General features: G+C 41.5%; 1 protein-coding gene across 1 annotated transcript; it reads left to right on the top strand.

The window, feature by feature from the left end:
• The first annotated feature begins 3,296 nt into the window (after window positions 1-3,296).
• On the top strand, window positions 3,297-10,647 carry ctsk (cathepsin K). The gene is made up of 8 exons (XM_061776922.1): window positions 3,297-3,455; window positions 4,754-4,880; window positions 7,103-7,225; window positions 7,300-7,452; window positions 8,532-8,750; window positions 8,892-9,057; window positions 9,416-9,524; window positions 9,620-10,647. Exons 2-8 carry the CDS (start codon window positions 4,755-4,757, stop codon window positions 9,717-9,719), a joined length of 996 nt encoding a protein of 331 aa, XP_061632906.1. The 5' UTR covers window positions 3,297-3,455; window position 4,754; the 3' UTR covers window positions 9,720-10,647.
• Window positions 10,648-15,663: the final 5,016 nt, after the last annotated feature.

Here is a 15,663-nt window from a genome sequence, read left to right as displayed (position 1 = left end):
AGTGCCGTCGGAAAAGCTTCTCAGCAACAACGCCGCTCGGCTTACGTAAGGTCCCCAGCGACCGCTCCTATGGATCAGGATAGCATATAGACGACTTTTGGGTGATGTAAGAGACCTGTTGGTCCTCAGGGAGAGAGAGTCCAGCTCAGGTCGTTCAGGAACAGGAAGCAGATGCGTCCTGACAAAGTGATGAAATTTCACCTGATCTTCAATCTGGGCAGAACAGTCAGATGGTCAGAACAGGAACAAGACGAAGCAGTATTTGGGCTACGAGGAAAAGAAAACATACTATAAGAATAAAGTCATAATATTACGAGAAAATACGTTTAAAATAAGGCTGTATTTTTTCTAGAAAAAACATGCAATATTAGAATAATAAATGTGTATGTATTTTTTAAGAAATGGGTATTTCTGCAAAAAAAATAAATTCTCAAAAAAGAATATTTTTTGAGAAATTATTTGTGTTTGTTTCACAGGAAAATAACTGATATTTGACACCAAAATTTAATCATCTTATTTGGGAAAAATTCCTATATTTTCGTTGATAAAGGCTAGAAAAGTCATTTTTAGAATAATGTTGTTGTTGTTTTTATGGGGGCGGTGAGCAAAATATTACAAATATAATCAAGAAATAATTTTTTTTTTTTGCTAATAATTGTTTTTTGAGTAGGGAAAAATGTAATTTTAAGAGACTTTTCCAACAGGAGTAATATTTTTTGATATATTATTCAGAGAAAAAAGTCATATTTTTCAAGAATAATGTAAAAGAATTATTATTTTTTTTTTGAATAAAGTGTTATTTGTTTGAGTAAAAAGTCACAATATTAAGAGAATGAGTTTTTTTTTTCTCCAAAACAAAGTTGTATTTTTTTCCGGAGAAAAAAAAGTGTGATATTCGGGGAAATAAGTGATATTCTTCCAAGAGTCGTTGAATCCGCTGAATTATTAGAATAGGGTTGTATTTTTATGAGAATAAAGTTTTTTTTTAAATCAAGACCAATTATTATTATTACGAGCATGAAGTCACTTTTTTTTTTCTTATTGTGGCGAAAAGGGCTTCATAATCACAAAAATGACATTTTACAATGAAAATCGTAATTTTTTTCTCATAGTATAATATTGATTTTCACTTTTTATATCTTCGCTCTATCAAACTGTTGTACAAACGCAAAGATGACCTAAGCGGAGCAAAGACCTCAGTGGCTGATTGGCGAACAAATCAGCGCTGTGGCCACACCCCCTTTAATCAAACGCACACACATTCACACCCAGGCTGCGACCTCCTCACCTCTGCCGGCCGATCAATGGCGACGCACGTCATCTCATCATGTAAAGTGCTGTCGCCATCTTGGAGGAGGTTTAGGACACTCTCGCTCTCGCATCATCAATCATGACCCAAGGCGATCACGGCGGTGCCGCGGGCGCCACTTAGCACGTCCTAGCATCGTAACACCGCCGAGGTCATTCGTGACCTTGAAAGGCAGGAAGCTGTGTCATCGCTTTTTTGCACTAAAACCTTCAAATGGCCAGCCACAAAGCAGCCATGTTACATGAACTTGTATTTTTCAAAAAACAAGATATTTTGAAGAAAAAAAAGGACTGTTAGGATATTAAAAGCCTTAAATTGTCACCAAACAGCCACGTCGGTGCAATGTCAGCATTAGCAGGCGTACCTAATAAAGTGTCCACTGCCCCAGTTTCGCATGTCGGGCCGATGTGTCAGATCACACATGACCAATGTTTATGTATATTTAGACATGTTCATGTTGTTTATGTACAAATCAGGCGTGTGACTAACGCTATGAGGAAGCGCTAGCGATAGCGTGCGGCCTCCAGATTGTCTTGTGCTTGTTTCCATTATGTGATGAGCACCTGAGGATATGTCATTTGAAGGTTTATAAAACGGTCAGTCACGGTCAAATATACACTCACTGGACACTTCATTAGGTACACCATTCATTGACATATAATGCAAAAATGCAGCCTTTAAAAAGATATTATTTCACCGATCAACACCAAATTGGGTGGCCATATCTATTCTAATAAGACGCAAGAAAAAGATTAGGAAGCCATGCCTGAAATTGACCGGGGAGTCAACCCATTTTTTGATCAATTCATTCAAGGGCTTGCACTTGGACAAACTCCTACAAGGTCCGTTCATTGCAGCATGAATGTCCATTTTGGAGTCCTCGAGATTCCCCAAACACTCATCAATGAATCCTGGTGAAAATGGATGTATTTTCCATGTCGTCAACACAAAAACTCAGCCCATCCCTTGGAAAAATCTGCCCCTGACACTAGTTTACTAGTTTCACCAATGGTTTTCACCAACATTTGGTGGACATGTAACAGGAAGCATGGAAAAGTCTCAAGCGCCCATCTTCCCGAAATTTAACGGGAAGTAAGCAATTTTGGTTTGAAGCAACGAATTGCACCCAATTGGGCAGAGCATGGCATCAAAGTTGGACCATTTTGAGGATTCAGCATGAAAAAGTGGGTGCGGGTAACCTTTAATCGCTGCTTGCAGCATTGATTATTATTGTGCTTCAAGAAGAAATTTGCACTTCTTTAACAAACAAAACAAAAATGTAGAAAAAAAAGTTGTAATCTTACGAGAAAAAAGTCACCAAAGGTAACGTAAAGAATAAAGGCTTCCGTTTTCCGTGTATTGAGCCATATTGCCTTGTGCGTGTATTCCTGATGAAGTGGCCAGTGAGTGCTGGCGTCAGGAGGAATCCTCGTATCTCCCCCAAAAAAACATCCACTTTTCAGAAAAAAAACCCAGAAAAAGACATGTTTTTTCAGCCATTAAAATCGCATTGCCAAAAAGAGCAAGCCATTTTATCTGGTCAATATTTTGTACAAATAACAGACCCACGTTGGGACTGACCAACGTATAGATTTGTGCAAAAGTAGGAAATTGACCAAATTTGGACGTAGGAGGTTTGCGCTCGACAGCGATGATATAATATATACAGTATGGTAAGTGTTTGAAGTAAAGTCAAATAATATTAATATTAATGTGTATTGAGCAGGTTTCCTCCAATAACAAGACAAAACATTTTTTAAGTGGAGTCTTTTGGTTTTTTTTAACTTTCATTGTAAACTAACGAATGTTAAGCAGTTGTTATGATGAGTCCGAAAGCCACAAACTGAAAGAGGACCACTCGTGATGTTCTCCTATTACAATCCGGCTTGCTTTTTTTTCCAGCCGTGTCAGCAGACTTCCTGGATAATGAAGTGACGTCACGCTGGCCCTCGGAGTGAAACCAGATGTCCTCCACCTCCTTCTTCTTGTTCCTCTGCACAGCTCCTCCCCGGACCGCGAACTGCTCTTGTAGTTCCCCAAAAATCCAGTACATATAAACCAGACGCTGACCTACTTGTGCATTGGACCCGCCCGGCGCCAAAACAAGACCACTTGAGCAGAACCTGACGGACTTCTGGACTTTAAGGTACGGCAACTTTTATGTTTGAAATTTTGATTTTGTACACAAGGAACATGAATAAGACATCAAATTTCTCCTACTCCGTGTTTACCCACTAATTAACACAAGTAATATTCACACTCCTTACTTATACTTAATAATTTAAAACTACAGACTCTAAAATGTACAGAAGTAGAAATGAATTTTTACTATCAATTGTGTACAATACATGTTTTGATAACTTGCCACAATGGGAAAAAACTTCTCTAAACACGCACAAAAAAATAGTTTTACTCTTTATTAACTTAATAGTGCAACTACTTAGGTGAAAAATAATCAAATCTTATTGCAGATTGTTTGTTTTTGTTTCCACCACTGCTGATTTGTGCCAAACATTCATTCCGCGTGAATCATCTAAACATGAAAGAAGACAGTGTGTGTTTACTTTTAGCTGAGTGCACAGAACCTCGTCCTCATTGGTTACCATGGTTACGGTAACACTATGCAGTGAACCCTGTTGAGTGCTGGGATTCATTCCAGACCCACCTCCAATAGGTGAAAATCTGCCCTTTTTCTTTTTTTTTTCATTTAAGTATAGTTCTATCCCTTTAAAGCGTATTAAAACACACTCAAGCTTATTAAAACACACTTTTTAAAATATGCCTTAGGTGTCAAGATATGGTAGACTATCAAATAACATCACTTTGAGGAAAGGAAAAGAAGACTCGCTTGTACAGTTCTTTAAATAAGAGGCAAACATAACATACAATATGAAATGCCATAGACAGGCTAACAGAATGTTGCATATATACGTTACATTAATTAAGCTCTTTAACCCTTAACTTATCTCAGCTGTTTTAACCCCTACCTTTAGTGAACCCCCGCTTATCGCGGGAGGTACCTTCCGGACCCATCGGCGAAAGGTGAAAATCTGTGATATCCAGACCATTTTAGTAGTTTTATCCCCACACACTGAAACATATTGAAACACAATTTAGTGTATTCCTTAGCGTATGTTCTCACTTTCTTGCTGTTAAGAAAGTCGTATAACATCACTTTGAAATGAAAAGAAGACTCTCGCTCTCCAAATAAACTCTTTATGTCACTCCCAGTTAAGGTTTACTGTAAAACATCCACATAGAACAAACTAGAATATTATATATATATAATATTGGGTATTCACACACTAAAATGTTCAACCAAAACATATAATTTCGTATAATGAAAGTCTGTTAGCTTAATGCTAACGTAGAAGGACAAACAGAAATTAGCATCGAACATCAATATCGTAAATTGTTGTTTTTATTGTTTTTGTGTGTGTGCAGGATGTGGCAGCGTTGTGTTAGCGTGTTGCTGCTGGCCGTGTCGGCTGTGGCCCGTCTGGATCAGGTGACCCTGGACAGCCAATGGGAGCAGTGGAAGATAACGCACGATCGGGAATACAATGGCTTGGTCAGTCTTTTTGTTTTTTGTTTTTGTGTGTTCATCATGCTTCATCTTTGCTCTGCAAATTGTTCCCGATGCTCCACTTTAAAAAATTTGCCAATATGAGATAAATTGCTTCGATTAATTCTTTTCCAGCCAGCAGTTTTAGAGCAATTTGACGGATCTTTCAAGACCTACAGAACATTGTTTTGAATATGTTCTATGGCCTATCTGTGCGTTTGAAAAATCAAATGTGGCCCTCAAACTCTAAAGTTCGCCCACCCCTGGTTTAAACTGTAAACCAACCGTGAACTATACTATTTTTTTATTTTTATACTATTTTTGTGGGCAGAAAAACTAATATAATTTGAAACGCATCCTGCAACATTACCCTTGAAAAATAAATAGCTTATAGAAGATTTGGAAGGGGAAGAAATGCGGCAGAAGTGGGAGAACACTGGTGTGTATGTCATCAAAATATACATTTCTATTATTCTATGAGTGATTTTTATTTGTGATTTTTTTTTTTTTTACTTGGTGACACATGGGTGCTCATTTTTTTTTAAATACCTACAGTATATCACAAATGACTCTAACTTTAATTTGGCACTTGCTGCACTTCACGTTAAGCAGCTAGCTGTTAGCAATTAATCAGCTGTTCATTTCCGCCACTGCCAATAGCGATGCGGACCTTTCTCTTGCGTCATCTTGAGCGTTTTACCACTCCACTTTCTCTGGCATAGCCTTGCCTGCCTGCCCTAACCTCTTCTGGAATCTTCCATCACATTGCTGTTCGCTGCCAAGCCAGCCTGCCCGAGGCTAGTCATGCTAACACGGCGCCTTAGAAGGAACGTGCCGGACGCCATCTCGGGCCATTAAAGAAAGAGCACAAACATATGTGGAATGATGTAGTTTTACGGTAGTTATGTTCTAGTTGGGCGGCACGGTGTGCGACTGGTTAGAGCATCTGACTCACAGTTCTGAGGACCGGGGTTCAATCCCCGGCCCCGCCTGTGTGGAGTTTGCATGTTCTCCCTGTGCCTGCGTGGCTTTTCCTCCCACATCCCATAAACATGCATGGTAGGTTAATTGACAACTCAACTAATCAGCCTCCTGCCCGATGATAGCTGTGATAGGCTCCAGCACGCCCGCGACCCTAGTGAGGAGAAGCGGCTCGGAAAATGGATGGATGGATGGATGGATGTTCAAGTTGGTCTACTGGTGACTCGGCGGAGATTCACTGTGCTCGTAGTTTAGCATAGTTACGATGTCTCACACATGCGTAGTCTTTAATTGGCATGTTTTGTGGCAACAACGAGGGAGGATGTCCCGAGACTGCGATCTGATCTGCTTTTAATCGTCCTGATTAAAGAAACCAGGCTACGGCATCAACGAGCCGTTTGTGGCTAATTAAAATGTCGATTTGACCCATTTGCCCAGATGGATGACTTTCAATTTGTCTGCCTTACTTTGCCTGCTCCGCTCAAGTCACCATTGACTTTTTATCCCACTAATATGACGAGGTCACTTATTAGATGCGCAATCGAATGACATCCGATGCAAAATTAGCGCACCAAGACGCAATGAACGGACGTTTGCACCCTCTTTTTCATGGCGAATCTTGACTTTGATGCCATGCTCTGCCCACATTACATGCAAAGGCAAAAAAGAACTTGGCAATTTAGTGTCATCCATCTGTCGCCCATCTTCTCTGCTTCTGCTTAGAGCTCATTTTGATGACTGGAATTCACCCAAAATGGCTGCTTCAAGCCAAGATGGATGACTTTCTGTTCAGTTTTGGGTATATGGCTTCTTGAGACTTTTTTTTGTTTGTTTCGATCAGTGAAATTTCTTTTTTTTTTCTTTCTAAAAATCTTCATGATAAATTTGTCCACTCAATTTCTTGACAGTTGATGAAAATACTGTCGGTGGTTAACTGAGTGAGTTTTGGGGTTTCTTGTTGGGAACTCCTGAAACAAACAATTTTCACCATTTTTTTGAGTATTTACTCGATCTCCTTGTTGTTCAGCTAAGGGTCCATGCACCAGTATGCATTTTGTCTCACCAGTAAGACAATTCAGCACACTAGTAGAACAGTTGTATCTTATTAGTAACCTTTTTTTCCATTATTAGTGTCACTTTTGGCCTACTAGTATGACCTTTTGCTGGATAATAGAATAAATATCGAATCATGCTGGACACCTCATCCCAGCTGTCAATCACTCTCTGTCCACTTACTTTCGGCAAAGGACGAGGAGGGCATCCGACGGGCCATCTGGGAGAAGAACGCGCTGATGATCGAGGCCCACAACCAGGAGGCGGCGCTGGGCATGCACTCGTACGAGCTGGGCATGAACCACCTGGGAGACATGGTGAGAAATTAAGCGACATGTCAACAGACGTCAACATCAGAGTCGTGGGATGTGACGTTTTGGTGTCGGCGCAGACGTCGGAGGAAGTGGTGGAAAAGATGACGGGCTTGGAGATCCCCATGACGCGGGAACGCGGCTTCACCATGAGCCCGGAGCAGCAGGCCTACGCGTTACCCAAGTTGGTGGACTACCGCAAGAAGGGCATGGTGACACCCGTCAAAGACCAGGTCAGGTTGCGACTCTCAAAGTTACAAGTGCAAAAATCACAAATGATGTCGTCATCACGCATGATATCATGAATAGATAGATAACGTGCAGATTTCTAAATGGTAGCTCGATTGTGTTCTTAAACATTACATTATGGCCATTGTAATTGTGAAACCATATAAATATTGAATTCGCTCCTCATAATATTATACATACAGAACAAATTGATCGATAACTCGTTTTGAAATCAGAAGTCAAGAATCAACTATTGTTCAAGTTACTGTCAAAAGGGGTTTAGTAACCAAAAAGGCTATAGCTCAACGTATTAGTCATTACATATGACCATTTGAAATGTTGGTACCGATTTCAGTAGAATCATGGAAGTTAATACATAATTTACTTTTGTGGGCCACGTAAAATGATAAGGCAGGCCAGATCTGGCCCCCGGGCCTTGAGTTTGACACATGTGCTGGAGGTAGTAGATGCCTCTGGATAATTTCTTTTTTTTTTTTTAATGCATAAAATAGCATATTAGGTTTTGCATACGACTTCTTCATGCCTACATTTTGATAATACATTTTTATGATCATGCAAAAAGATTATAAAAGATGATATCTCAAGTAGTGAAACGCTGCTGTTCAGTGGAAAAACTCAAGAACTGCACCTTAATCAGACTGAATCGATGTAAAGTTTGCCAGCGGTAGTAATTTTGCTTCCAGATTTATATTTTTTTTCAACAACGCGTAAAATTAAAACATTTGACTATTTCTTCCTTAGTTTTTAAATCAATTTTATAAAAATGCAGAAGCTTTTTTAAATAATAATAATAATAATAATAATGATGGTAACAATAATAAATAAAAATGTGTTTAGATATAGTTTAGTATAGTAATTTATATATATTGTCTATAAACAGTACTGTATTCAGAAAGCCTTACAGATCCAAATATATTTCAAGTGGTGAAACTCTGTCACCTAATGGACAAACAGAAGAATGCACCTCGATATATTTGCGTGTCGTGGAAATGAAGTAGGTAGAAATGTATCAGTAATAATAAAAATAAGCGAAGATGTTTGTTCGTATGGTTTCTTTGCTCAGGGTTCGTGCGGCTCCTGCTGGGCCTTCAGCTCAGCGGGGGCCCTGGAGGGTCAACTGGCCAAGACCACGGGTGAGCTGCGGGACCTTAGTCCTCAGAACCTGGTGGACTGTGTGACAGAGAACAGCGGCTGCGGGGGAGGATACATGACCAACGCCTTCAAGTACGTGAGGGACAACGGAGGCATCGACTCGGAGGAGGCCTACCCCTACGTGGGACAGGTGAGCGCTCTTTTGCCAAAAGTCCACTAGGATAGGCTCCAGCTGCACCCGAACCCCGGTAAGAACAAGCGGTATTGAAAATGGATGGACGTGTTCTCGGGTTCCGGAGATGTTGAATTGCGCTGTTTCCCTGTGGCGCAGGCACAGATATGCCGCTACAACTCGTCAGGCACGGCGGCCGAGTGCCGCAGCTACAAGGAAATTCCCGAAGGCGACGAGCACGCCCTGGCCGTGGCGCTCTTCAAGGTCGGACCCATCTCTGTCGGCATCGACGCTTCCCAGGGGACCTTCCAGTTCTACCAGAGAGGTCAGTGACCGCGGCACGGCACCTCACATCTGGTCACGCCACGCTAAGTCACATCAAGCCATGTCATATCTTGTCGTGCCATGCTGTATTATGCCAGGCCAAGTCACGTCACATCACGTTGTGCCGTGCTGTATAATGCCAGGCCATACCACGTCAAGTCATGCCGCATCGTCTCATCTCACAGCGCATCACATCCACTCACAGCACGTCATGCCAGTGTTTACGGCTTGCTACGTCACGCCACGTCATGTCATGCCATGCCACATCACACCGAAACGCAGAAGGCCATATCACATCATGTCACGCCATGCCATGCCAAGTGATGCCACGTCATGCCTCCTCCCTGTCACCTAACCAGGCATTTACTACGACCCCAACTGCAACAAGGACGACGTCAACCACGCCGTGCTGGCGGTGGGCTACGGCGTTACACCCAGGGGCAAAAAGTACTGGATCATCAAGAACAGGTGTGACATCATCATTGTGTAACATCATTGCATGGATGCTGTCGCCATGGTTACATTAAAAAATATATATATTTTCACATCTGTGTTTCCGACAGCTGGAGCGAGAGCTGGGGCAAAAAAGGCTACATCAAGATGGCGCGTAACCGTGGCAACCTGTGCGGCATTGCCAACCTGGCCAGCTACCCCGTCGTGTGAGCGGCTAGCGCCTCTTCTTCGTCTCATTCCCTGAGGATGTTTGGCCGTATCCATGGCGACCAGTCTCCGTTTTTTTTGGTGTCTTCGCGGTTGTTAGCTGCTGTTTGCTGAGATGTTTTTGACTTGAATGCGCGCACATTTGCGGCGTCGCCGGCCGACGCAGTTCTACGGAACCCCGGACATAACGGGGGGGGGGGGTATTTGTGCTCACAATATAACGTGGGCACAAAATGCTCATTTGTGGCCACGAAATACTAAATTGTGGCCATGAATTAGGTATAACATGCTCTCAAAATATCAATTTGTGCCCATGAAGTAGGTATAACGTTGGCATAACATACAAACTAATATTACAAATATTCCTGGACTGTTATGTAAGCAAATGGAGCGCATCTTCTGTATATAATGTTCATTATACATACACACATAGTATGTTCCTGGTCAATTTTGACACAGGTCCACAATACCCTGATAACAATTGTTCATATTCAATTATAAACGACAGATCTTAGGTAGCCTGCTTGACAAAATAAATGGATGATGGATGCATCCCCCCCCCACCCCCTTCCTTCCAATCTCATGCCTGGGGGGCTCCGTACAATTCAGCACTTTTATTCTGATCATTATTGTTATTCGTGTGTAAAAACGATGTTTTGTATGAAATGAAATGAAAGGCAGTTTTTGTGACGTCGCAACTGGCAACTGGGGTGTAGTACATATTTGGGCCACTGGAGGCAGCTGTTGATCGTCTATTCGAAACACTGAAGAGGAAAAACGACCATGAAATTGATTTGAAGTCTTTCACGTGCTGCACGTTTTTCTGGATTTAAATCATGGCTTTTTTATTTTATTTTTTTTTGCATTATTATTATTGTTATTATTATTGTTTTATCAAATTTGTAGCTGAATAAATACAGTTGGACAAAGAGGAACTTGAGCGACACTTTCTTCATCATCCTCTTCATCAATCAGGAAAACTTCACTTCTGAGATGTTTGATGCAGGCGAGATTCATCAACTTTACCTAATCAGTCATTAGTATTGGTATTGTTATTTAAATATAATTATCATAGCAAGTTAGGTACTGAAGTATAGTAAGGAACATAACATTTTGTTTTGACAGTCTTTGTGATGTATTTTGCATTTCTCTTGTGACTGCATGCGAAGTTGAGCAATATTAATATTTTCTCACAACATTGCTTTAAGTGCTGTGCGCAGGAAGTTAACTTTCATTTCCTCATCGTGTGGACAGTTGACTGTCACTTGCACACTCCTAATGCGCACTTCCTAATTATTATGAATATTATTTGTTTTAATCTGTTGAAGACGAACAAATCCTCAAGCTGGAATTCATTATGGAATTTGTAAGTTATATTTTCGTTCAGATTCTGGTAAAAAGTTGAAAATCGAAACTGTTCACAAACTTTGGTACACAGCAATGAGATGCATTGGGAGAAATGTTTATCATAATTAAGTTGCAGACCTGATGTCTGTTTTTAATTATTTAAACCAAAACTGTAATGTCACAAGAAACAAGCATGTGAACCCTTTGGAAATAACCTGGATTTCTGCTTAAACTGATCCTAAAATCTCAAATCACAGAGCATGATCTAAATCAGAGCAATCGACAAAACTCAGTCTGCTTCACCTAACAGCACACAACAATTAAAAGTATGTCAAGCCCTCGGCTAATGACTAAAGCTGCCCTTCTCTATTACAAGACACGCAGCAGTTTTGATTTGGGAATTCTCAAGAAGCATTGCCCATTGTTAACGATGCCTCGCACAAAAAAAGCTCCTGGGAGATTACGATGGAAAGGGTCACAAAGGTGTCTCGAAGTGCCACAATAAGACAGATTGTCTATAAACGCCACGCCAGGTAACATCGTCTCACGTCATGCCGCGCCACTTCACGCCAAGTCACGTCATGCCACGCTATGTCCATGTTACGCCACATCATATGTCACGTCACATATGCAATATCATGTCATGCCAAGTTTAGTCGTGTCACGCCATGTCACAGCAAGTTACACCAAATCACATCATGCCACGCCATGTCATGTTACGCCACGCCATATAATGTTACGCCACGTCATGGAATGTTTGGCCACGTCACGTATGTCACATCACTTTGCATTATGTCACGTCATGCCAAGTTATACCTTGTCACACCCTGTTACACCACATCACGTCATGCCGCGCCACATCGCTTGCCATTATCTCACGTCATACATGCATTTTCACGTCATGCCAAGTTATATCTTGTCACGTCAAATCACGGCAATTCTCAGCATGCAACGTCTCACGTCGTGCCATGTCACGTCACGTCACATCACACCGCATCATGTCACGACAAGTCACGTCATGCAAGGTTACATTTTGACACGCCACGTCAAACCAAGTTGACCCACATCCATATTGTCATGTGATGCCACTGCACACCATGCCACGCCATGCCGTTTCACATCACGGCAAGCCAAATCATGTCATGTCATGTCACTTTATGTCAGGCCAAGTTACATCTTGTCATGACGTGGTCACGTTACTCCACATCACATTACGCCACGTCATGCCACGCTACTTCACGTTATGGCATGCCACGTCACAATATGTCACACCACATCATGTCTTGTCAGATCATGCCACGCCAGGTCATGAGACCGATTGTCTGTAAATGGCAAAAGTTCAACAGTCTTGGCGCTCTCCCTAGGAGTGGCCATCATATAAAGGATTCACTAACTTTTTCGAACTACATATTACAAGCTGCAAGTCTCATATGGAAGTAACGCTGAATCATGTTAGCAGGCTTGGCGCTAACGAGGTTGCTAATTGTTCGCGGCGGCCATGTTGGACATCAATCTGGACGAGCGCTTGACGCTGTGGAAGAAAACGCACGGGAAGTGTCACGGCAGCCAGGTTAGTGGTGTCTTTTGTGTGTCTTGACACTAGTGATGCAGAACCTTTTCTCTCTGTGATCATCCAGCTGGAAGAGCTTCATCGCAGAGGATTGTGGGAAAAGAACCTGATGGTGATCACACTGCACAACATGGAAGCTTCCATGGGCCTCCACAGCTACCAGCTCAGCGTGAACGTCCTAGGAGATCTGGTGGGACTCAAGCTGCTTGGACCATACCAACACATTCCGTTTTCGAGCATTTCTGCGTCACATCTGTGTTGCATGGAGTCGAAGCCAAGCTATCATAAGGAATGGGGGAATGTAGTACGCTCGTGTATGTAGTCCAATCGTCCTTGGCTGGAATAGTAGTTTCCAGGAGACTCCATGCAACACAGATGTGAAGTAAAAAAAAAAAAATTCAAAAAATAAAAGAATCCTACAGTTATATCGCAGATGAGGGGCAAGTCCAAATTTAGAGTTGCGTGTTTAGTGTGGTACCACGTTGTGCCACAACATGCCAGGCAGCACTGAGGTCTACTGGAACACTTGCAGCAAGAAGAAGAAGAGGCAGAGAAGCTCCTCAACTAAGCGCCAGTAATCGTGGTTATTCTCACAGAGACGAGCCAATATAAATCTGGGACAATCGTTGTATGCTCTGTTTGTGTGCATGTGTCGCTACTCCGTCGGTGTTAAGTAGCAGGTATTTGGAGGTTTATAATTATCGGAACATGTACGCTAATGTCTGTTAGCCCGTTGACGGCGTTTAGCATGATATGTTATCATTAAGCTGGCAGACTTCCATACGCTTTGGTAGGTTTAATTCTATTTCGCTGTGCGCTGTGTTTGTATGCATTTCTGCTACGTGTGCTGAAATAGCAATTTTTAGGTCTTTAATGAGCATAGCATCTATGCTAATTTCCATTTGCCTGTCCGTGTCGTTTTACATTACGTTATCATTAAGCTAGCAGACGTTTGTCAGACAAGAAATGAAATGGTTTGGTTGAGCACGTTGGTGTCTAACTTTACAGTGGACCCCCCGCATGGTCATTGTGACGTATTCATGAATTCACCAATTTGAGTATTTTTTTTTTAACCATCCCTTATTAACCCCCGCTTATTTGTGTTTTTCTTTTTACCCGTTTCCCTGCTGCCTTTTTTTTCAGATTTCTTTTTCATGGCAATTACAACGGCGCTTTGCTATTTGCGATTGGGCTCAGACCCTATTTCCATGCTACAATGTCGAAACGTTTTGTGGTGTCAATTTTGCGATAAATGTCAACTCTTGCGCAGATTTTCCCCGACTTACTTATTTCCAGCAAGAAGTTACTAGACAGAGACTGTGTTAGGTTACAAATGAGTGTTTTTTATTTTTTCTACTTTTTTAGTGCAACATCACAACAAACAAGTTTCACATGAGGTATTCAAAGGGATTCTCTTGAGTTGCTGATAGAAAAGAAAAGAGAAGGAAAAAAAATAATTCCCGCCACGTTCGTCCGACTCGGGCGAGGGGCCCAGGAAACGCACTCAGTCAAATATTAGCGTTCCCTGCGGCGCCTTTCCCCATTAAAGCTTTTCCTTTGGACTGGGAACGAGGGAGCGGGGCTGGCTTCTTCTTACAAATGTGGAAAAATAGCTTGTGTCTCCTACTTTGATTCTCGGATGACTTTCTGGGGAAAAGTCCCGTGATTCCGGCTTTTTTTGGGAAAACAAGGAACAGGCAACGTTGATTACAGCAAGAACCTCCTTGCTTGGATTGTCACCTCCTTCTCTTTATTTTTGGTCTTGACAGGGAATTTATTTACACACAGAACACGGATGGAAGGGACAGAAGCTTTGGCTGGACGCGGGCCCACGAGGGCCCTGCTTGAGATTGATTCCAGCTATTTTTTATTTCATTTTTTGCGGGAGGGGCGGATTTTGGACATAAAAGGATGAACAAGAAGAAGAGACAGATGGGACGGACAGACAGACACCCTGACAGCATGGAATTCTTTGGTTACGGAATATCTTCTCACGCGAGTTGAGGTAGATGGTCAAGTCTTCATGGACACAAAGGGAAGTGGGGGAATAGGTTGTGTTTGGTGGGGGACACAGTCAAACGAGTCAATGCCTCAGTTCCACTTGAACAAAATAATCAAAATGATCAAGATCATGTTCAATACTAGAGATTGCAATTTTCGAGAGAAATTGCATGTGAATGCTGAAGAGCGAACACTGAACTGAAATCCGTGCATTCAAACATTTTGAATGCGAGACTGAAAAAAAAAATGCTTCATTTAAACGATAGTGGTGAATTTTTCAAACGTATCGATACATTTGTAGATGTTTTTTCACGGAAAATGGGAAATATAAAAAAAAAATACAGGAATTTGGGGAATTTGAAAAATACTTCCCAAGATGTCCTGCATGAGCAGAATAGTTTTAAAAATGTTTGTTTGGAATTGCTTGAGAAATGTGAAAAGAGGTAAGTGCGTCAAGTGTTTTGTGTTGATTTGGGAATGTTGTCATGGAAGTGTGGAATACTGAAAAAAAAGGTCTGAATTTGGGGACTATTTTGAAGTTGTAATGGTGTGAATTGGTTGAGAAATGTGGAAGGAGGATGTAAAATCTGTAAAACGTCTGCATTGATTTGGGAATGTTGTCATGAAAACGGTGGACTGAAAAATGTGAGAATTTGGGGGATGTCCCCCAAGATGGTCCGAATTTTGGGGATAATTTGAAGTTGGAATGGTTTGAATCAGTGGAGAAATGTGGAAGGATAAATTACATTTGTAAAATGTCTCTTTTATTTAAATGGGATTAATTTTAATGGAAAGTGTGGCATTGTGGGAAAAGTAGGAGTTTGGAGAAGGCGGAAAAACGGTTCCCAAGATGTCCTGAATTTCATGACTATACTGAAGTTGGAATAGTTTGAATCGGTTGAGAAATGTGGAAAGATGAGTTGAATTACCAAAATGTCTCATTATTTTAAATGGGATTTATCTTTATGGAATTTGTGGAATTGTGGGGAAAGATGGAATTTGGGGAATGTTGAAAAATTGTTGAACACG

Source organism: Phyllopteryx taeniolatus, chromosome 6 (assembly GCF_024500385.1).
Source record: "Phyllopteryx taeniolatus isolate TA_2022b chromosome 6, UOR_Ptae_1.2, whole genome shotgun sequence".
NCBI lineage: Eukaryota > Metazoa > Chordata > Actinopteri > Syngnathiformes > Syngnathidae > Phyllopteryx > Phyllopteryx taeniolatus.
The sequence above is the reverse complement of the archived record's forward strand: the minus strand, read 5'-3'. Positions and strand labels throughout refer to the sequence as shown.

Bases quoted from the DNA above. Each gene is read 5' to 3' on its own strand.
- ctsk (XM_061776922.1), top strand. From the start codon at position 4,755: ATGTGGCAGCGTTGTGTTAGCGTGTTGCTGCTGGCCGTGTCGGCTGTG. The intron at 9,058-9,415 runs GTCAGTGACCGC...TCACCTAACCAG, and splicing joins CTTCCAGTTCTACCAGAGAG to GCATTTACTACGACCCCAAC. The intron at 9,525-9,619 runs GTGTGACATCAT...TGTTTCCGACAG, and splicing joins TACTGGATCATCAAGAACAG to CTGGAGCGAGAGCTGGGGCA.